This window comes from Camelus bactrianus, chromosome 11, assembly GCF_048773025.1.
Source record: "Camelus bactrianus isolate YW-2024 breed Bactrian camel chromosome 11, ASM4877302v1, whole genome shotgun sequence".
Lineage (NCBI taxonomy): Eukaryota > Metazoa > Chordata > Mammalia > Artiodactyla > Camelidae > Camelus > Camelus bactrianus.
The window spans coordinates 78878493-78899897 of record NC_133549.1 but is presented as its reverse complement, the minus strand read 5'-3'; the positions used below and the strand labels follow the sequence as shown (position 1 = coordinate 78899897).

The following is a 21405-nucleotide window of genomic DNA, read 5'->3' as shown; positions in this document are numbered from 1 at the left end:
CGTACACCGAGTGACTGAAGAGGGATCTAGGCATAGAGACCCCCTCAATAAGCGAAGCCTGCCATTATTGTATGCCTTTGCCAGGCCCCCTCATTGTGTGGTTCATTGTGGAGAAGCCATAGCAGTTAATGGATTCCTTTTTTACAGAAATCAGGTTGAGCAAAGACCGAGTGAATAGCCATGTTTACTAAGTGGGGCTTTCAAAGATTGGAACTCAGAATTTCCAGTCTGCGTCGCAGCCCCAGCCCAAACATTTGGCAGCGAGTGGTGTAATTCCACAGGGCAGGCCCAGGCTGGTGTCTGGGTGGGGGAGGGACCCAACTTCAGGCAGAGCCCAGGGGGCGGGGCAGGGCCGTGGCGGGGGCTGCTGGGTGGCGCCTGGGGCCTGCTTGCCAGTGCAACCACTCCCAACCCCAAGCACCATCTCTTCTGAGGGCAGTAGGGGCCGAGTTCATTTGCAGAGTCTCTGGGTGGAAGGAGGGCTGACCGGTGTATCTTCATCGCCCCGGGGAAAGGCGCCGGCAAAGTGAACGCGATGGCCTGGTGGAAAGCCTGGGTGAGTGTAGAGCGAGCAGAGGCGGAGGGTACCCGCGCGGTGATGGTCTGGAGGGAGGTCAGCTCCGGCAGCACTCTGCTGTCTGCCCAGCCGGGCACCACACGGCCCGCCAGACTGGGGAGGAAGACGAGGAGAAACGGCTCCAGCCCTAGAGGTGTTCATGTCCGGCCAGAATGGGAACAGAGGAGATGGGCAGATAAAGGAGCCTTGAAATGCTCCCAAGAAAGCTGAGGGGCTGGGGGAGCCCAGAGAAAGGGCGCCTGAGGGGAGGGGTCAGGCTGCTAGAAGACAGGGGGAGTCACGGTTGAGCCATGTGTGCATGTGTGGTGTGTGCCCATGAGTATGTGTTCCAGGAGGAATCAGGCAGATGTTCCCTTAAAGAGCGAACAGTACGTGCAAAGGCTCAAAAGAGTGGGAAGCTTGGCTGTAAAGAGAAGTAGATCCCATTGGCTTGAGGGTCCTGGGGGGAAAGGTAGAGGGTAGGGGGAGATGTAGGCAGAGCTAGAGGAGTAGGCAAGGCTGGGTCCTATGGAGGCATGCATGGCAGGCTAAGAAGCTCAGGCTCTACCTTGAGAGCAATGGGGAGCCACTGAAGGAGCTTGAGCTGGAGAGCAACCTGATTTGAGAGGCTGAGGTTGGAGGACGCATCCATGCCCACACCTCAGGGGATGGGAGGGGGATCTGCCTGCACGGACCTTGCACAGTTGAAATCCAGGAGTGAAACCTATGAGCCGAGTTAGGGAGGACAGCACACCTTGTCCCCAAGTCTCCGTGTCCCAGCTAAATGAACAGATTCTCAGAGGTGTTTCATACGGGGTTGAGTCTGAGGCGGTCTCATGCTAAGGAGTTGAAAAACCCAAAAGGGTGGTGAAGACGATGAGCAGGTGATGTCCCCTGGGCAGGCATGATGTCACACGCTCTGCACTCCTTCCTTCCCTTCATCCCCAGGGAGCCCTGGGACATCAGGGCTGCTCTTTCCATTTTTACAGATGAGGAAACTGAGGCTCATTGATATCTAGTGACTTGCTCTGTCCCAAAGCAAGCAGGCAGGGGTCTAGCATGAAATTGGATGTCTCTCTGCCCCTGCCCCCAGGCTCTTTGTGAGCCTTACTGTGTGACCCAGACTTATCCTAATGCAGGAAGTCTCTTTGTTACAAAAGTCACAACCCAGGGGCTCTCAGATTCAGACATACTGGGCCTGGACAGGTGGGACCAAGAGGAAGCCAGGGGCAACATGGGGCAGCCCCAAGTGTGGCCCCAGCAAAGCAGCCAGGACAGGTTGAGGAGCCGGGGCGGCCTCCAGTTTCGTCCTGGCTGATGGGAATCTGTCTTGAGGAGGCAGACGTGGCAGGGAGAGCCCGGTGCTGGGCACTTTCCAAAGTCAGCTGCTGCCCCAGGTGGCCTGATTCTGGGCCTTGCTCCCAGTGGGGCGGGGGCGGAAACCCATCCTCGGGGCCCCACCCAGCCAGGCAGACAGAGGCCTCCTTGTAGGGACCTGGCCAATGTGGCCGGACAAGGATGACACTCACTGAGCAGCCACTGTGTGCTGCACATTCCTCTACGCCCCTCACATTCAATATCTCACCTGAGCCTCGGGACACGATGCATTATAGGTATTAATATCCTTACCCACAGACGAGGAAATGGAGGTACAAGGAGGCTGAGACAGCGCCCAAGGCTGTCACACTAGTAAGCAGCAGAGCCTGGGTTAGAATCTGAGCAGCCTGGTGCCAGAGCCCAAACCCTGTGGGCCTCACCACCCACACCCATGAGAGCAAGATTCCAGGTAGACCCCACCTGGGACTGGCTGAGGTACCAGGGAAGAACAAATGACCTCTGAGGCCCTGGCCAGCCCAGGACTGGGACCAGAGCGGGCTGAAAGGTCTGCTCAGGGAGGCCTGCCTGCGGGACGGGGCCCTGTCTGTGCCTCTCTTGTGGAGACGAAGCTCTGTCTCCCGGGTGCCCCGGGTCAGCCCCGAGACGAGGGCAGGCCGAGGCGTGGCAGCTCCCCTGATAGCTTCACAGACACGATATAGATGTAGTCACTGACTGGCTGAATCACCTTTCCAGAGAAGACGTTCCTGTCTGGACTAGCCCACTCCACCCAGCCCAGCAGAGGCCTAGGCAGGTCCTTCTTCCAACATGGGGGCCTTAGATCAAAAATCCGGAGCCCCACCACACCATGCTGACATCCGGGGGTCTGACAGCCAGGAAACTGTCTTGTTTTCCCCTAAAACCACATCACAGGAAGGGAGACGGAGGCTTCTCCATGCCGAGAGATCACAGCCCCCGGGGAGCTATTTACAGACACAGCCACCGGAGCCCAGCCTCAGACCCGCTGACTGGCCCGCTCCATGGTGACAGGGACACACAGCCTGGTCAGTCACTGCTGCACAGCCCCCAGAGTGCCAGCCTGCAGAAAAGAGCAGAGGGGGAGCCCCTCCTAGGGGGCCCCCAGAGCTCAGCGCTGAGGTCTGAGATGACCCCACGCTCCCAGATGACCTGCATTCCCTGGGGCGAGGTTTCTTTCAGTGAAGAGTTCCAGGAAAACTCAAAGTCTGGAAAAGGTTGAGTCATTGGTAGATGGAGCTTCGCTTCTGAGTCAGGCTGTGGGTTCAGTCGGAGCACCGCCATCTATGCTCCGAGCCCAGCCTGTAAATGGGGCATTCGCACCTGTCTAGAGCAACAGGCAGGGCCATTGAGGAAGAGCACTGCATCCAAAACACCTAAAGCAGCTGACCCGCAGGGCCTGGCACACGGGAGGTGTTCAGATCACTGCAGGAGTAACAGCCGCTCATGACGCCACACACAAGGGAGGCAATGTATGCAAGCCCGCAGCTGGGCAACATCTGGGGCCACACAGGCTCTCTGGATGAAATTTCCATAAGGAATTACTTCTAAAATTTTCTTCTGTGAAACACGGTGCTAAGAAGTAAACTAGGAAAGTCTGTCACTAGATATTTGAAATTCGATCAAAAGCTATGGAAAGACTCCTTACCTTTTACTCAAAAGAAATATCCGTACAGATATACCGTGGGTGGGAGGCTGCACTGTATTTTCAGGATCTAACCAGGGCCTGGAAGGGAGGAGGAAGGAAGGAAGGAAGGGAGGGAGGGAGGGAGGGAGGGAATGAGGGAGGGAGGAAGGAAGGAAGGAAGGATGTGGTGACTGGAGGGGTAGTTGGGTGGTTGGATGGAGGGATGGAGGGATGTGGTAGTGGGATGTCTGGGTAGAGAAGGGATGAACAGATGAATGAATGACTTGGTGGGAGGATAGATGGTAGAGAAAATGAGTGGATGTGGGGCAGATAGGAGCAAATGAACAGGTGAGTGGGAGACCAAATGCAATGGGACTAAACTCTCTTCCATTTGAAGGATCTCTGAGTCTCCCTGAAACTCAATTCCCATCTCCAATCTTTCTCCTCTACCATCCCTCTCCCAAATCGCATACTTAAGATGGATCATTCATTTGCACCTGAGAAACTCTGCAGGGCACACGTCTCGAGAGCCCTCAGACAAGATCTGGATTAGAGATTTGAAGTCAAGGGCCAAGGTACTTTGGTTATCCAGTTAATTCACAATTTTTAAAGCACCAAACTTTTTTATTTTTTCCCTAATCCTCTGCCTCCAAGAGCCTGTAGACTTGCAAAAGCCCTGAGCTAGCAGGATGTTCAGCTGGGTGCCCTGGTTCTGGTAAATACCCACTTCTCAGGAAGAGGGCAGATTGAGCTCAGACCATGCCTGGCTTCCCAACCTCGTCTGCACACTCCCCAGGCAGCGTGTTCAGCTCCTTGAAGCCTTTCCTTCCTTGATCACTGTCCTTATAGCTTTGGAAAGGGTTGTCCCTTCCTGCTGCCAGCCAGTGGTGCTGGAGGGAGCTGGGGGTGGCCGGGCCTGCTCAGATGGCACTGGCTGGGAAACCCAGCCTGATTCAGAGTCCACGCCCAGGGCAGGGGCAGGGATGGGGAAGGTTTTGTGGCTCTGGCTGACGCCAGCCTGTTAACCAAGGAGCCATTCTGCAGAGGAGACAAGGCAGTCCCACAGAGCCGTGAGGGGAACCAGCGATCCCTCCCAGCCAGGCTGAGCAGGCACGGTCTCTGGGTGGTGGTGGGGGGTCCCCTCATGTATGGAATAGGTTCCCTACACAGCTAATCCCTCTGAGCGACTGTCTCTGGGTCATCTAGCCTCATAGACCGCCCGTCGCCCCAGTAAAACCACTGCTGGCCTCTGAAGGACACTCCCTCTCTGGTGTCCCAGCAAGCCCCAGCTGGTCCTCTCTCAGGCCCAGCCCCCCACATTTGGGGGTTGTTTTTAATTTTTTCTTTCAAGACAATGTTCATCACAAAAATCCAGGAAATGCAAGTAAGGAGAAAACAAATGTCCAGCTGAGGAGCTAAGGAGCCAGCGCCACAGAGGAGACGTGGCACAGGACTGCCGGGTGTGCGGTCCCCACGGGGCAGCTGGCCGTGGGAGACACAGGAGGGAGACGAGGCTCCCGACACTGAAGGCTGGAGTCCAGTCTTACACCCTCTTCCTGACGCCCCACAGTCAGCGTGGCGGCTCTGTAAGCGGCCCCGGTACCAGCCACCGTTGAGGTCTTCCCTCGTGCTGTCTGAGCCTGCAAACCCCAGCTCTCCGGGGCTGGCGCTGGCGCTGAGAGCTGGGGTTCCACCAATTGGCGTGGCCAGGTGGTGCTGACCAGCTCCTCAGGAGACACCTCCTTCCAGCCTGAGGGCCGGGCTGGCAGGACAGGCCTCCCCTTGGCCGAGGGGCTAATAGGCACCGGGGGCCTCTGCAGGCCCGACGTGGAAGGGCCACGTGGCCGCTTGGTGCGACGTGGACAAAGATGCCCCTTCCTCAAGACACAGCTGCTGGAAACTAGCATATCCGGAAGCTGCGGCCTCCCAGGTGCCCCTCCCCCAGGGAGAATGGGCAGGGCCTGGATGGATGCAGGTTCCCAGCCTCTGGTCAGCAGGCGCCAAACTGGTGCTCACCCTGCTGGGATAGGCTGCAAACTGCCCTGCCTTCCGGCTTTGAGCGGGCTGGGTTCTCTTGCAGATTGAACAGGAGGGTGTCTCGGTGAAGGGCAGCCCCCACTTCAACCCAGACCCCGACGCAGAGACCCTCTACAAAGCTATGAAGGGGGTCGGTGAGTTGCCTTTCCACCGGGGCCCTGGAGAGGGGATACCAGGTGCAGCATGGTCGGGGGGGCCTCCCCATAACCCTCTGTGACTGACTCCTGCCACCCAGAGAATCACACAGGCCCCACCTTCCCCAGCACAGGTCTATATACAGCCCCAAGACCAAGGAAGGGGGGAAGGCGGTTGTGAGTAACAGGGGTGCGGGAAGGGGGACATTTGCTGTGTGTCCCTGGGTGTCCTTGTGCAAAGGACTTCACCACACTCAGTCACAGCTTCCTCCCTCATAAAATGGCCCCAAACCTCTGGACCCTGCGTGTTACAGTGAATTTTGGATGGGATGATGTTGGGAGTTTTGTGGGGCTGACCTGGGCCCAGGGGGCTCCAGCCACACAGGGGCTGCAGCTTCCCTCCACATCCCCCCCTCCGCGCCCCACTTAGGCGGGCCACAGGGCCGGCTCCATCCTGTCTCCAGCATCTGCATTCCTGTGAGCCTGAAAGGGCTGGCCAGGAGCCTTTGGGATTAGGGGATTTGGGTAGCCCGGCCCAGACAGCCCTCATGTCAGATTTACAACCCCTGGCAGGATTTACCCTCTAACCGGCTCCGACTGGTGAATTGGGGCATTAACAAAAACTGCCATTCCCAGATGAGCTTAGAAAGCATGTTCAGCCCTCGATATCCTGTGAAATCTTTACTATCATCTCCATTTTCAAAAGGAAAAAACGGAAGCTGGGGGAGATGAGGCTTCTAGCCCACCCAGCTGCTGGGCCAGGGCTCAGAGCCAGTTTTCTGGCCCCTCCGACCTGATCTTCCCCCATGGCCACCAGCACAAGGCAGGTCAGGGCAGGAGGTCCCACCTGAGCTCCAAAGGCCCTGGGTGATGTTCAGGGGCTATCAGATGACCAGAGGGTCCTCAGAGTTGATCGCTGTGAGGCTGGGTCTGGGCCGTGCCCCAACATTGTGCGGGTGGCAGGGTGGACAGAAGGATTTCCTGACTGTCTTGTCTGCACCGTGAAAATCATCAGGTTTTGAGATCTTCAGATGGTGTGTCCCCACTGCTTGGCCATCAAGCAGCTGCCCTCCCTCCTCCCCAGCCCTCATTCGCCCCCCACCCCCGGGGGGCAGTGGGGATGCTCACACTGTGCACCCTGCAGGCACCAATGAGCAGGCCATCATCGACGTGCTCACGAAGAGAAGCAACGCTCAGCGGCAGGAGATCGCCAAGTCTTTCAAGGCTCAGTTTGGCAAGGTAAAGGGGGGCCCGTGTGCTGGGGGCCGTGGGGACTACTGCTGCCAAAAACAGCCGGGGACGCAGCCCCACTCTGGACCAGGCCCTCGTCCAGAGCCCAGCCCACTGGCAACATAGGGTAAATGGGACACAGTCACACTAAAAAAATGATGCACTGTTTCTCTGAAAATCAGATTTCACTCGCCAGCCTGTGTTTTATCTGGAAGACTTTCTGATGGCCCTCCACGGCCCCAGCTTGGTCCCGCCTTCTGTCATCTAGCCCAGCCTTCCTTTCCCACCTTCTCTTTCACTTGCTCCGTTGTATTTGCTCCATGGCCCCATCCCTGAGCTGTCTCCCTGCCTCTGTACTTTGCTGGTCCTGTTCCCTGAGGCTGGAATGCCCTCCTCTCTCCCACATGCCGGAGACGCAGGCTGGGCTCCACTCTGTGCTGTGCCACGGGGCTGTCTCCCTGCGTTGGAGCTGCCACAACAGCGCCTCCTCCTTCCTGCCCTGCGGGAACTCCAAGGGCCGGGAGCACACAGCCTGGACCCTTTGTCCCTCCTCCCACCACCCACAGGACAAAGCCAGGCATCGGCGTGCTGGGTAAACACAGGAATAAATGTGCGCAGAGTGTGGTGGCCAGAAGCCTCCATCGGTGCACATTGATTATGTGGAGATTTAATCCAGGAAGATGAATGATGAAGCCCAAACCCTCCATGGAGGAAATCAATGTGCTTTAAAAAATTTTTTTCTCTCTTTTAATCTTCACAACTATGGATTAGTCTCTGCATTCATACTGGAGGAAACTGATGTTCTGAGAGGTGGAAGATGTTGCCTAAGATCCCAGGGCCTGTCAGCAATAAGGCTGGGATTTAAATCCAGGTCTGGCAGGTCCCCTGGTCCTTCACTGTGCTGTGCAGGGGGATCAGCTGAGTGTGGTCTTGTGGCTTCTCCTTCTCTTGGAAGGAGACACACGTGAGATAGATTCCTTAATTCATTCCTCGCATTCACTGAGTGCCTATGGGCTCAGTGACAGGGATTTGATGGCGGGCAATAACAAGCTTGTATCTTGGGCTTATGGTGTGCCCAGCACCGCCCTGGGAGCAAAGCTGAGCCACACACATCTCTCCGCTAATCCCCTAAGCGATGGTGTACAGCGGGAGGACCGCAGTCTCCACTTCACGGGATGGGGTAACGATGCTTAGAGAGGCTGAGTTGCTGGTCCCAGAAACCCCAGCCGCCCCTGCGTGGCAGCGCGCACATGGGGATCCAGCCAGAGCCCCCAGGCCCCAGTCACCATCTGCTGCCTGCACTTCTGTGGGCGCAGTGTCAGAGCATCACCCCTCCTTGCTCCTTCCCTAGGACCTCACTGAGACCCTGAAGTCGGAGCTCAGTGGCAAGTTCAAGAGGCTCATCATAGCCCTCATGTACCCTCCATACAGCTACGAAGCCAAGGAGCTGTACGATGCCATGAAGGTAACCAAGCACGTGGAGGGGAGGAGGGGCGGGAGACACTCACAAGGACTCGGTGGGGGAGCGACGCCGGGACCCTTTTTCCAAGAAAGCCTGGTGCTGGGAGCTCCAAGCGGCCTGTTTGGAATGAGCCCAGCGAGCTTGCAGCCTGCAGCTCAGACTGCTGCCAAACAGACTGGCCTCCACTGTCGTGCGGCCATGGTGAGGCCAAAATCAGTCCTTCCCAAGTCACTGCAAGACCAAGGTGTACAGGAACTAGGAGCCAGCCTCTGCAGTCTTGGGCCTGGTCCCCTGGCTTCCAGTTACTTCCCACGGTTCCTTTCGCATTCGCAGATGGTTAAGAGGGAGTCAGAACCCAGGAACAATAATCATCTCCATTGAAAGCATTGAAAGGACACTCACTGTGTGGGCCGCGGGGAATTTTACGTATTATCCCTGCTCCACCTGCAGGGGGGGTGGGGGCTTGTTACCCCCGTGTCTTGATGAGGACCCTTAGGCTCACGGTGGTGGAGGGACCTGTTCGAGACCACCCAGCTATGGAGGCTCAAGCTGAGACCTAGCTTTCCCATCACACCCCTTGGCCACGGTGTCTACCACTAGAGACAGGTGCACGTGACTTCCCTGGTAGCATCCTCCAGCAGAGGCCCCCGTCCGAGTCGGGCAGAGCAGTGACTGGTCCTTCCCTTTGCCTCTTGCCGTGGGCAGAGCAGGAGGGCACAGGTGGTACTCTGCAGCAGACACAGGTTTTTATCCACAGGGCTTAGGAACCAAAGAGGGCGTCATCATCGAAATCCTGGCCTCTCGGACCAAGAACCAGCTGCGGGAGATAATGAAGGCGTATGAGGAAGGTAAGGGGCCTGCCGAGAGGGAGGGCGCAGGACCCCGAGTTAAAGGCTAGCTTGGGAATGGCTACGAGCTTTGGCAGCCTAGCAGGGAACAGGGACAAGCAGTGGACTGGCCCCATTGGAAAGGACCCTTTCTGGGCTTTTCCAACCATGGATGTTGAGTGCCTACTGTGTGTCAAGTCCCGTGCCTGACAGTGAGATTGGATATGATTCAGGCTCTGTCTCTCATCTCCCTAAGCCCACGGGCTGCTGGGGGGAAAGGCAGGCACCCCCTAACTCTCTGCCCCTTAACAATGTGGCAGTGCTGTGGGGCACAAGCTGTGTCAGCAGTGGATGGGGCTGGCTCCCTCCCGGCCGGGCACAGGCAGCCGAGGGGGCCGTGCAGGGGCCCGCTGCGGTGGGGAGCACAGAGCACAGACCAGCTTCCGTGGAGGCTTCCTCCTCCATCCTCCAGGAGGCCTGCCTGGTGGGGAGCCTGCCCGAAGGGTCTGGCTTCGTAATGCAGTGGAGCTCGACTGGCAGCCCCTGGCTCTCTGGCCTGGCCCATCTTTGTGCTTTGGGCTTGGCTGCCAACCCACGTTGCCTCCTAGCTCTGAACAACCACCGGGGATGGAACCTCAGCCTCTCAGATGCCTGGGCAGGCAAACCCTCCCCACGGCAAGGACTTGTCCTTCCTGGAGGCTTTCATGGGGAGACGTGTGGAAAAGAGGACGGGGAGGAGGAGAGCTGGTCTGAGCCTCATGGTTCTGTTTGCCCTGCAGACTATGGGTCCAGCCTGGAGGAAGACATCCAAGCAGACACCAGTGGCTACCTGGAGAGGATCCTGGTGTGCCTCCTGCAGGTATCCCAGGCTCCTGGAGCCCCTCGTCTGGAGAATCCTAGCAGCTCCCCCCAGGGCAGGGCTGCTGGGGTGCGGTGGGGTGGGGGCAAGGCGGTTGCACAGCCACTGTGGCCCGGGCTCACTGGGTACCTCCCGGTGTGGCTGGAGGGTCCTCAGTGCAGGGCCCCCGCACCTCTCCTGACTCAGCCACACGAGGGCACCCGGGAAGTGGGAGGAGGCCCATCACTGAGCAGGTCCTTCTCGCCAGGCCCCAGGCCAGACATTTCACTCACCTTAGTCCACTGAACCCCCCAGCTCCCTACAAGGCATCCCTAACTGCTCTCATTTTTCAGATGAGAGAGTCGAGGCCTGAAAAGGATAACTGTCTGCCCTCTTGCCCGACTCTGCCCTCTGCCCCAGTGGTTCCACTCAGGCTCCTCCCTTACAAAGCTGCCTCTTCTGTTCCCAGGGCAGCAGGGATGACTTGAGCGGCTTCGTGGACCCAGGACTGGCCCTCCAAGACGCACAGGTTGGGGGTCTCCCTCATCAGCTTCCACCTTGCTGACCACCTGGCCCCACCCTCTGCCATCTAGACCCAGGGGGCTGGTGCCTCACCAGGCCCCTCTGCCTGTGGGGGGCTTCTCTGACGCTAGGCTGGAACCCAGCTCAGCTCTCTGAAGACTCTGACCCTCCGGTGTCTACAGAGGAAAGTGAGGGTGTAGGGGAGGAAAGAGACTGGTTTGGGTGGGGTCCACTGAAGCTCTGCCCCAGCAGGAGCAACCTACGAACCCAGGGATCCTGGGTCTCTGAGCCCCAGATGCATGTAGTCAGCCTTTCATAGGTCTGCCTGCTGGCAGAGAACTTGGAGGTGCCCAGAGGCAGAGCCCAGTATGAAGAAGAGAACTTAACCACTCAGGGATAGGGGGCTCCTATCAAAAAGACGATCAATCAGAGGACCATGCCGACCTGGGAAGGCGGATGAGGGACCATCTTTCACCCGCTTGCTCACCTTCACTGGCTTGTTGGGGGTGTCCCAATGCCAGGATCTGTACGCAGCCGGGGAGAAGATTTGCGGGACTGATGAGATGAAATTCATCACCATCCTGTGCACACGCAGTGCCACACACCTGATGAGAGGTACCGGGGAAGGGAGGCAGGGAGGCACTGTCAGGTGGGACCTGGTAGGGGAAGGGGGCGGGTGGAGGCGCTCTGGCCACAGGGCCTCTCCCTTCACACTGAATAGCCAGTGTGTGGCCTTGTCAAGTCACAGAGTTGGAGAGAGAGCCAGGGAGCCCTGCATCCTTTCCCCGACAACCAACTGGAGGTCAGGGGTGGTGCACTGATGTGCAGTCTCTGATCTGAGATGCTGGGGAGACGGGTCACACTGAGATGCGCATGTCCCCTAAGAGAAGGCCTCTCTCCACAGTGTTTGAGGAGTATGAGAAAATCGCCAACAAGAGCATTGAGGACAGCATCAAGAGTGAGACCCACGGCTCGCTGGAGGAGGCCATGCTCACAGTGGGTGAGAGACGGAGCCCCGTGCTCAGACTCACGTGTGTCCGCCGGCCCCGGGGCTCTGTGATGGGACAGCGCCAAAGGCAAAGGGCCGAGGGTGCAGCAGCAAGAGACGGGGTCCCCATGTTCACCTTCAAGGTGAACCTCCGCTCCAGCCCCTACTCTCAGCATGGACCCTTCACCCAGGACACTGGAACTCTAGTGGGGGTGGGGGGGCACTAGTGTCCTCAGTGAGCTGTGTCCGGCCAGATTGTTCTCTGTGCTTCTCACACAGTGCCCAGTGCTGTGTGTAGTCGTGTGTGTACGTGTGTGCGTGAAGGTTCGTGAGACCGTGTAGTGTGTGAATGTGTGTACGTATGCACACGTTTGCAGGATTGTGCCAGGCCCAGGACCTATGCTCACTCACAGCAGCCACACAGAGAACGTTCTGGTTCTGACTGTGAAACCCTGAAGAACTCACCTATCTGGGTCTTTAGCCAGGGCTCCAGTCCCCGCCTCAGCTGCTGATTGAAGAAATGACGATATGTAATTGGTCCAAAGTGAGGGATTGGTGGTCTGACGCTGGGGAACGCTGAGAATCTTCCCCAAAGCATGAGGTCAGGTTCATGTAGGAGGACCCGTTCCAGAGCACAACCTGAGGTCCAGAGCTGAGGTGACAGGGAGACGAGTCAGTGTAGAGTGAAGAACTGAGCCCCAGGGCAGGGGGACTTCCCTCCTCCATCCCAAGATGGAGCCAAGGTCACCTCCACACCAGGAGGTCCCCCATTTGGTGCCGAGCAGCCAGGAAGCCAGGAGAGCTGCACCGTGTGTCCCAGTCTCCAGGGTGAACTGGGACATCTGACACTCCCCAGCCACCTTTGCCATGATAAATCCAGTCTGTGTGAGCATCTAAGTGTGCCCCCGACTCCAGTCCCAGCTTCCAAAGGCAGCCCCTGGATCCTATTTAAACAACTCCTGAATAAAATCTTCAGGCAGGGAAAACTGAAGCCTTGCAGTGCCCTTGGGTGCTGGGCGCTTCCTGTCTGTTTCTCCTCGAAGACTCCCGTCACTCATTCCACAGGCGAGGACAGAGCAGGGCAGGGAAGTCAAGTAACGAGGGCACAAGGTGCCATCAGGTGGGGTCTGAACTCATGCCTACCTCCCTCCAAGCCCTCACTCTTTCTGCTGCCTGGGTTAAAACAACAACCTCCCCACCCGGACACCGAGTCTCTGAAACACCGGGCATGAAGTGAGCCTGAGACCAGACGCCCGGGCACCTGCGTGTTCTGGGGCCCAGCCCCACCCGTCACAGGGGGACTCAAGCTGCAGGGGCCCTCTGCTAAGTGACATATAAAGCGGGCACTTAGAGGCCAGTGGTCATCATGACAGTGGCTCCTCCACAGAGCTGAGTGGCTGGACTCCTGGGGAAGACGGCTCTGGAAAGTTAAAGCCCAGGAGCTCCCCTGGGCGGAGCGGTGCTCTGATGGGCCAGCCCAGCCCTAAGCGCCCCAGTGTGTCCCACGCCTCGCCCTTCTGTCTGCCTGCTCTGGGCTTTGCACCCGTATCCAGTGCCCAAGGCCTCCTCCCTGCCCCACCTCTCCTGACACAAAGCCTCTCATTTTAAGATGAGGCAGGGCACAGATAAGTAGGCTAAGACTTGCACAATGCTAACCTTTAAGATTCGAGGCAAGGCTTAAATAAATAAACACATACACAGTGCCGCCTACAACCTCTGGTTGCTAACACAACTTTCCTATTTGCCAGTTAAATGCACCCGGAACCTCCACAGTTACTTTGCGGAGCGACTTTACTACGCCATGAAGGTGACTGGTCTGTCTGCTGTGCGCCTTGCCCCCGACCCTACACGGCACCGACGGCAAAGCCAGGATGCTCAGAGCCACCACCCAAGTCTTCGACACTTGGGTCTCCTCTTATCCCAGCCTGTCGTGGGTCAGAATAGTTTTAGTTCTCAGAGGGCACATCGAGGCTGGAGAGGGGAAGCCGCATCTCCTGAAGGCTGGCTGTGAGCAGGTGTATTCACAGGTGTTCATCGCGCTGAACTTTTACAACAACCCTGTGAGACCCATGTCGTAACTGCCCTCCTAGAGATGATGAAACCAAGGCTTGTGGTCCAAGGTCACGCAGCTGGGAAGTAATAGAGCCTTGATTTGAGCCCAAGCCACTGCAATTGTCCTTTTTATGTGTAATTTTACTTATATGTAATAGTCCACGTGGCCTCCTTGAGAAAGCCCAGGTCAGGATTGCCAGGAGGTTAAGGCACCCTTTGAACGGACACATGCAGAGGGGGATGGCCACACATGACAACTCAGCTTCCCTGCGTGTGTCCAGCTGCCGGTCTAGGGTCGCCTGCTGTCCGAAAGCTGCACTAGCTGCTCAGACAGATGTTCAAAACACTCGTATCGAGTTGAGGTTCTGGTTCCACTAGAACCACAGTGGAAAACAGACAGTCAGATGAATTCCCTGGGACTAAAGTTGGTGCCCACCTTCCGTGATTGATGGTTGCGAACATCACCTAAAGTCGGAGCCCCAAGGTCTCTGGCTACATCTGGCCAGGAAATGACAGAGGGCGTGGGATCCCCTTGGCCATGTGGCTCCCTCTGACATGAGAGCGTTCAAGGATAAAAGTGAGCAGGAAGGTCCTGCATGTGGGTTGGCCAGTTAAGCTGAGTTCATGGTGTTGCTGCCCTAGGAAGAGGTCTTACTCCTGGAGCCATGAGCATTTTGTGTCTAGAATCTGATGTGGCCAATCACACACTGCAATTTGGGGGCTTTTGGCTTCTAATAAGGGAGACACATGGGCAGTGAGTGAGAGGAGATCAAGGGATCCCTTAGCGCATCCCTCTCAGTGCTTCACTGCTAAAGCAGGGGCTCATTCCTGTATCTCCACCCCCTGTGGAAGCCCACGGGACCCAACATAGATCTGTCCGTCATCACAGAGATGGACAAAGGCACACGGTGATGGTTGGGGGGAGGGTATAGCTCAGTGGTAAAGTGCATGCTTAGCATGCACGAAGTCCTGGGTTCAAAAACAAGTAAACAGATAAATAAACCTCATTACCACCCCCTCCACCAAAAAAAAGGAAAAAACAAAGAAGAAGTGATGGTTGATTGCTGTGTCTTATCCAGGGAGCAGGGACTCGGGATGGGACCCTGATAAGAAACATCGTTTCAAGGAGTGAGATTGACTTAAATCTCATCAAGCATCAGTTCAACAAGATGTACGGCAAGACCCTCAGCAGCATGATCATGGTAAGCCACGAGTTCCCAGTTCTCCCAATTCTAACACCAGTTTGAAACAGAGACCTTACTGGGAAACCTGAATCCTGCAACTAATGTCCAAAGTCACAGGTGTCCACCCCTTCCCAGTGGGCATCAGGACCTTGCATTGCTACGTGGTGTGTGCAGGGGTCAGCAAGGGGGTGGGTGCGGTTAGAGCCTGGCGGGGAGTGGAGGCCCCTGTACATTTCACACAAAGTTAGCTGTGCCTTTGACTTACGGTTGCCCCTCTGAAAATGACACACTGAATCATCAAGAGTCAGTGAGAGCAGATAGCTTAGTAGGAATCGAGGCGTGGCAGTCCCATCCAGATTTAAGTAGTTCAGGCAGCAAAGTTTTACAGAGATAAATCAGATGGGCTCCAGTGGGTTGCCTAACTTGATACCAATTAGTGAAATTTCTGGAGCCGAGAAAACGCAGAGTGATTATCACTTCACGAGAAATAGCTCTCCTGGCCATCTCCTGATGCCAATTCAGACCTTGACAGCTTCATTACCAGAAGTCAAGTCACGAGAAACACATCCCTAAGTCTTCACTGGCTATTAAGTCAGGTCTCTAGTCATTCTACAAACATCTACTGTTCACTACACTTTCCAAGAAACACATAGCTTACCGTATGTTAAAAAGACATTTCTGCTTTAAGATGTTTCCGAATGGCCCAGTAGGTAGTTGGGGGTGGGAGGGGTGGAAATTATTCTTGGTTTTGTTTTAGGAGGGCTGGGCGAAAATCAGCGGAGGCTAACTGTGTCACTCAAAGGGCTGGCTTTCCCAACACTCAGTCCCAGCGAGTACCACAAATTCCTACAACCCCACGTGGTTTCTGAGGCATCAGGAAGATTTCTATTCCTTCTCGCCAGTCCAGTTAGAGCCACAGTCAGACTCCAGAAGGACAAAAGCACTGCGTGAAAATGATTACTTTTGACCCAACTAACATGTAGACCTCATTATGGAGAGAGATGTATTAGGCTAATTAGTGCATAATCACTAATACAGCGCCTTATTTAAACCTACATGAAGCCCACCCTCTTAGGTTTTACCTGAAGTTTACCTAAAGAGAAAATTTCCTAGGAACCGTGAGTAAGTTGACCAAATATTTTCTTTTTAGCATAGACCACCCCCTGTAGACGTCATCAAAGCAAAAATGATTTCCAACAGCAATACCAGCATTAAAAACTCTGGCATAGAAATTAATAGAAAAATGTATAAAAATCCCATGATAACTTTATACTCATATATTTGAGAGGGTAGACAAAATGAATGGCTTTTTTAAAAAAAACCATATTACAAAAATCTTTTGGGAAGTAGTGAAAAAAAGAAAAAAGATATTTAAAATCTCCAAGAAAATTTCAGGCACCAATGATTTTATAAGCAAATTTGACAAAACAGTTAAGGAATTAGATAATTTCCATGAGACGTAAACTGCTGTAGAGAATAAAAAGGTGGAACTAGTCCCCAGCCCTCACACTTACTCACCGAGTGGCCTTGAAGAAATCCCATACCCTCTCATGGTCCCGTTTTCCTCAACCACATAGAAAGGGAGCTTTCCTGTTCCCCCGGCTCTGTGTGTAGATCCTTGGCTGGCCAGTCCTATCAGGACCTGCCTAATAGCTGGGGGGCCTGGGAGACCACAGAAAGGGGGTTCAGCCACTCGACCTCTGGGGTCTACCCTACTGGTGACCAACGTCACTTGACCCCTACGTGAGCAGCTGCTATGCAGCCAAGCTCATGTTTTTCCTGCTATTTAATTCTCGCCACATCTCAGCAAGGTTCATATCATCATCAATGTCATATCATAAATGAGTTTGAGTCTCAGAGTGACAATGAGACTTGACTCAGCCACGGGGTCAGTGAGTGATGGAGCTGTGGTCCAGGTTCTGCGTGGGCTCAAAGCCCAGGCTCTCCCTACTGCACTGTCCACCTCCAGGTGGGGCACTGGCACCCTGCTTTCAGCCTCGGTTCCCAGATCTGCAATAATAGGTGTTGAATAAATGAATGGTTGGGCACACCTGGGTCTTGAATGAAACATGGGGATGCCCCCTGGGGCAGCAGATGGGGTAAGGGGACACCAAAATGCCCATCTCGCTCAAGAGCAGAACTGTCTCTGTGACTCATCTGCCACAGTGAGCCCCCCTGCAGTTAGTAAGAGAATCAAAAGGAGACACAAAGGAACAGCCTGAAATGGCAAACAAGGAGAGATGGGTGACCCAGTGTGGGGCCTGTGGCATAGGAACTTGACCAGGAAGTGCCAGGCCTTCCTGCAAGAAGCATCACTCTTAGGAATAAGAGCAGCTGCTCCTGATGGAGAGGACTCCAAGCCAGGCCAGTGCCACAAACACCGCCTTCTAACTCTTGTGTCCCTCCTGTCCCCAGGAAGACACCAGTGGCGACTACAAGAACGCCCTGCTGAACCTGGTGGGCAACGACCTCTGAAGGCTCAGAAGGACAAGCACAAAGGCCAAGAAGGCGGAGGCACTGGATCCTGCTTGCTGAACCTTGGCCGTGGATCGGGGTGGGGTGTGGGTGGGGGGAGCCAGAGCACGCCTTTCAGTCTTCTATCTCCCAGCTTCCAGTGTTTTGCAGCCAGTTCCTCTGGCCCAGGGTGAAGGGTCAGCCTGGGGCTCCTACCTCCACCGAACTCCCAAGTCAATCTCAGGTATGAGCACACGGCCAGCATCTCAGCACAGATCTGGCCGGACAAGTGCCTCCGCCTGAGGGTCTGCCGGTGCTGGGCCTCACTTCTTCCTTCCTGCACAGAAGCTTCCTCAGCCTGTGTCTCAGAGTACCCTCGGCGCCAGCTACAGAGAAACTCAGCCCCACCCTCATCTACTGATCTGGATCTGCAGAGAAGGGACCAGGGAACGTGGAATTTTGACAAGTCTCTCAGAGGGAGGGTATAGCTCAGTGGTAGAGTGCACGCTTAGCATGTGCGAGGTCCTGAGTTCAATCCCCAGTTCCTCCATTAAAAAAAATTAAAAATTAATAAATAAATAAACAAACCTAATTACCTACCCTCTCCCCCCTCCCAAGAAAAAAGCTAAAAAAAATTTTTTTTTAAATAAGTTTCTCAGCTGAGACATTTCTCTTTCAGGCAACCAGAGAAGGTTGTGAGAGCCCGTTTGTCTCACAGCACGTACTTGTGGGCAGCTGAGAAAGGAACACGTATATCCAGGCCAGCTGGGCTATCACTAACATTTGTTCACCAGCATCATCTGAGATGCCAGGCTAGAGGTGGGAGAAAAATGCTCTCGCCATCCTGCCAACAGAGAAAGCTGCAGCTCAGTGTCCTGACCCAAGGACACTGCGTCCTAAGAGGCCCGGGCTTCTCTGGTCCTCGATCACATTAGCCGTTTTTCCTTCCATGACACAAGCCTGGAACATCTCTAATCCTGATCTAATCCTGACCAAACGGCAACAGCAACTGGTTAGAGGAGAAGCTGAGGTGCCTGTGTTGTGCTTTCCAGGATAATAAAGATTTATACAAGTGTCTTTGGATTTTTAGTGTTGACCAAAGTAGTACCAATTCAATTTGTCAGTGGACATCAAAGAAATGTGATTAAAAAATCCTGCTGATCAGACCTGAACACACAGGTGGGCATCTCCTTGTGTGGACACTCTGAGTGGGCCTGCTGTCACCCGAGGGATGGCTCTTCTAAACCCCTGGCCTCCTTGGACGGCCCGGCCTCTTCCCGGCAGGTGCAATCAGCAGAGTTCTTCCTTTAACTTAGCCGCATTCTGCCCCACAGAGCCTCCTGCCCCTGAGGGCGCCGTCTAGGGCCCTAATGCTTAGCCTTTCTCACCAACAACTTTCTGATGTCTGAAGACAGCCCACATATTCTGCCAAGACTTCTTCTGTCAAAGCTGAATGTCCCCAGTTCCTTCCACTGCCCCTCCTGAAGTCCCGTCTGGGGCCAAGCCCTCTGAACACGCCCTCATTTACAAACCCCCATTCAGAGCGCAGCCTCCGAGGAGCTGGGTGGGGGCTGGTTTCATCTTTCTTTCTTTTTTTTTTTTTTTTAAAAGGGCTGCGAGGCCAGGCTGAAATCCTTGAAGCTGGATTTCAGGGCTGTCTGTGGCGCCCCAGGGAAGGCTGCCAGGTGTGATGATTCCTTTTTTGTTTGGCTTTGTTCAAGTCCCATCCCGGACTTCCCTCCAGTGCTGAGTCACTGCGTCACGTCCTGCCAAAGCCCTTTAGAAAGGACTTAGAGGTTCCCTCCGCCCTGTGATCCTCTGGGAAGCTGGCCCTCTGGGCAGAGAGCTCCCTTGCAACCTGTCCCCAAACTGGCCTGACACGTCCAGACAGGAGCCTGGAGAAAAGCAGCAGCCAAGGAGATGGCCCAGGAAACCTGGTTGTGTCCAACTATGTGCCCAGCAAGGGAATCCCAGAACCATGCAGTTCACCCATCACTCCCGATGGAGCAGAAGGGAGCGCTCCCCATCCCCCCAGGGAGGAAGCAGGAGGTCCCCCTCAGATTAGAGAGACGCTCTCTCCTCCTGGGGTCACAGCTGGAGCACCAAGGGGCGAGGGGCGTCACCTGGCCCCCTTCTGAGGTGGCTCCGCTCTAGTGGAGAGCCTTCTCCTGAGAAGGGACTGGCTAGGTGTCATTAGCTGGCTCTCCTGGCAGCTGGGGAAGGCGGCACCAGCTGGCAAAGGGACTTGGCCGGGACACTGGTAGCGTCCTCTGGACCTCCAACTCATTTTTGCTGGAATAAGCTTTGGGGAACTTCTGACAGACACGTTCCTATGGTACTTCTGCAGTTGCTCCTTAGGGCTCTTGTTTTTGTTTTTTTTTTTAACACATCTGTGTTCTTGAAGGTAATTGCAGGTCTAGTCATTCTGATTTCAGCCAAGAGGGAAAATAAGAGGGTATCTACGCCCTGCTTGTAGCTCTGTAATGAAAAGTGCTGTTTTGTTTTGTTCTCTGACTCTCTAGAAGACATTATGTGTTCATGCACTCCCCCAGTAGCCTCAGACCCACGGTTTCTCATTCTCTGAAGCTGGATTCATTTTCTTCCATTGCAGTGCCTGGTGGGGAAGGACAGAAACTGATCTAGTAAACGAGTTCAGAGTTTATCCCACAGTCTGATTTGATTCCTTCCCCCCGCCCCCACAGGGGGGAGGTAATTAGGTTTGTTTGTTTGTTTGTTTGATTTTTTAAATGGAGGCACTGGGGATTGAACCCAGGACCTCAGGCATGCTACCACTGAGCTATACCCTCCCCCGCCCACAAGTCTGATTTGAGACGCTATTTTTGTTCGGCACAGGACTCTGTGAGTTATCCAAAGAGCTTTCACAAATTCCTTTTTGGCTTATACAATCCAGAGTGGATGCTCTTGCGAGCGACGAAGAAGTCTCTCTGTTACATAGAATCACTGCCCTGATGGCATCAGAGGATAGTTACCCGTTTGTGTGCCTCCTTCCGAAAAGCTGTGAACCTCTTGAGGCAGGAACTGGGTTTTGTTCATTTGTGAACAGCCAGCAGCTGGCACGTAGCAGGCATTCAGCGAAGGTTTTTGGATGAAAGACAACAAAGAAGAGCACAGACTTTGGGGGGACAGAAAACCTGACAGCCAGTGAGCCCCAGCCAGTCCTCCATCGTCTCTGATTCTCAGAAGGTGCACTGGACCTTTGGGCTCCCCCGAGGAGGGAAGCCCTGTTTCAGGTTCTGTCACTGTGATGACAGACAAGCCCAGCAGAACCAGCCCTTGACTGAGCCCTTTGGTGAGAGCTCGCCACCCTGCCCACCAGTCCCGTGGGGCACATGGGCAATGGCCAGAACCAGGACACACCCACCAGTGTCAGTTTCTCACTGCCGGGGGGATGGGCTAGCATGCTGGGCGTGGCCTCTTTCCAGTTTATCCCTGAGCTCAGAGAGGGTAAGTTTGCTGAGGGTTGACTACTTGGGAAAAAATCAGGATTCTCTTGGTAAGAAACAAAAGGCAGAATAGATTTGTGGTCAGAACCATACATTGTTACCACAGTCAAGCCTTCTACTTGCAACCAGCTTGGAGCTGGTCAGGTAAGTCTTCACAAGGAGGGCTATAGTCTCAAAGGATGACTCAGTGCTTATCAGTTAGATAGGGCAGGGAAGAACATTCCAGGCAGAGGGAGGAATGCAAACACACCAAGAATCTTAAGTTCATGCCACTGGAGGTGGGAGTGTCAGAAGATAAAAAAGTTGCGGGGGGCAAGTCAGGGGCCTTGAGCTATCAGGCTGAGAAGCTCAAACTGTTTGCAGGGACAATGGGAGCCTTTAAGGGGTCAGGCCGGGGGCATCCGGGACAGATCTCAGTGAGAGTTCCCGCAGCACTGCCGAAGGTGAGCCCGCCTGCGTGAGTCCAGAAGCAGGGAGCCCAGCGCTGAAGCTGCTGCAACTACAGCCAGCTGTTCCTCCAACCTCCCAGCCTAGTACTTTGTTGTCCAGGGGATGACTCCTGAGGAGGAAGGTGGCCTTGGCCACTTCCTGTCCTGCCCTGGGGGGTCTTTCTCCGTAGGTGTGATGTGGCACCAGGCCGCTGCATCTCTGTCGCTGTGATGAGGAGCAGATGCTGGTTC

General features: G+C 55.1%; 1 protein-coding gene across 2 annotated transcripts; it reads left to right on the top strand.

Annotated features, from left to right (window-relative positions):
• The first annotated feature begins 382 nt into the window (after positions 1-382).
• LOC105075602 (annexin A8) lies at positions 383-18338 on the top strand. 2 transcript variants are annotated; one of them, XM_074374350.1, is made up of 13 exons: positions 401-556; positions 4012-4108; positions 5614-5704; positions 6849-6943; positions 8286-8399; positions 9154-9244; positions 10003-10082; positions 10531-10590; positions 11105-11198; positions 11488-11583; positions 13320-13378; positions 14703-14825; positions 17223-18338. In XM_074374350.1, exons 3-13 carry the CDS (start codon positions 5692-5694, stop codon positions 17280-17282), a joined length of 885 nt encoding a protein of 294 aa, XP_074230451.1. In that variant the 5' UTR covers positions 401-556; positions 4012-4108; positions 5614-5691; the 3' UTR covers positions 17283-18338. The 2 variants fall into 2 exon arrangements, with proteins under 2 accessions (XP_074230450.1, XP_074230451.1); XM_074374349.1 differs by lacking the exon at positions 4012-4108 and having other exon boundaries at positions 383-556.
• Positions 18339-21405: the final 3067 nt, after the last annotated feature.

Bases quoted from the DNA above. Each gene is read 5' to 3' on its own strand.
- LOC105075602 (XM_074374349.1), top strand. From the start codon at position 536: ATGGCCTGGTGGAAAGCCTGG. The intron at 6,944-8,285 runs GTAAAGGGGGGC...CTCCTTCCCTAG, and splicing joins TCAAGGCTCAGTTTGGCAAG to GACCTCACTGAGACCCTGAA. The intron at 10,591-11,104 runs GTTGGGGGTCTC...TCCCAATGCCAG, and splicing joins TGGCCCTCCAAGACGCACAG to GATCTGTACGCAGCCGGGGA.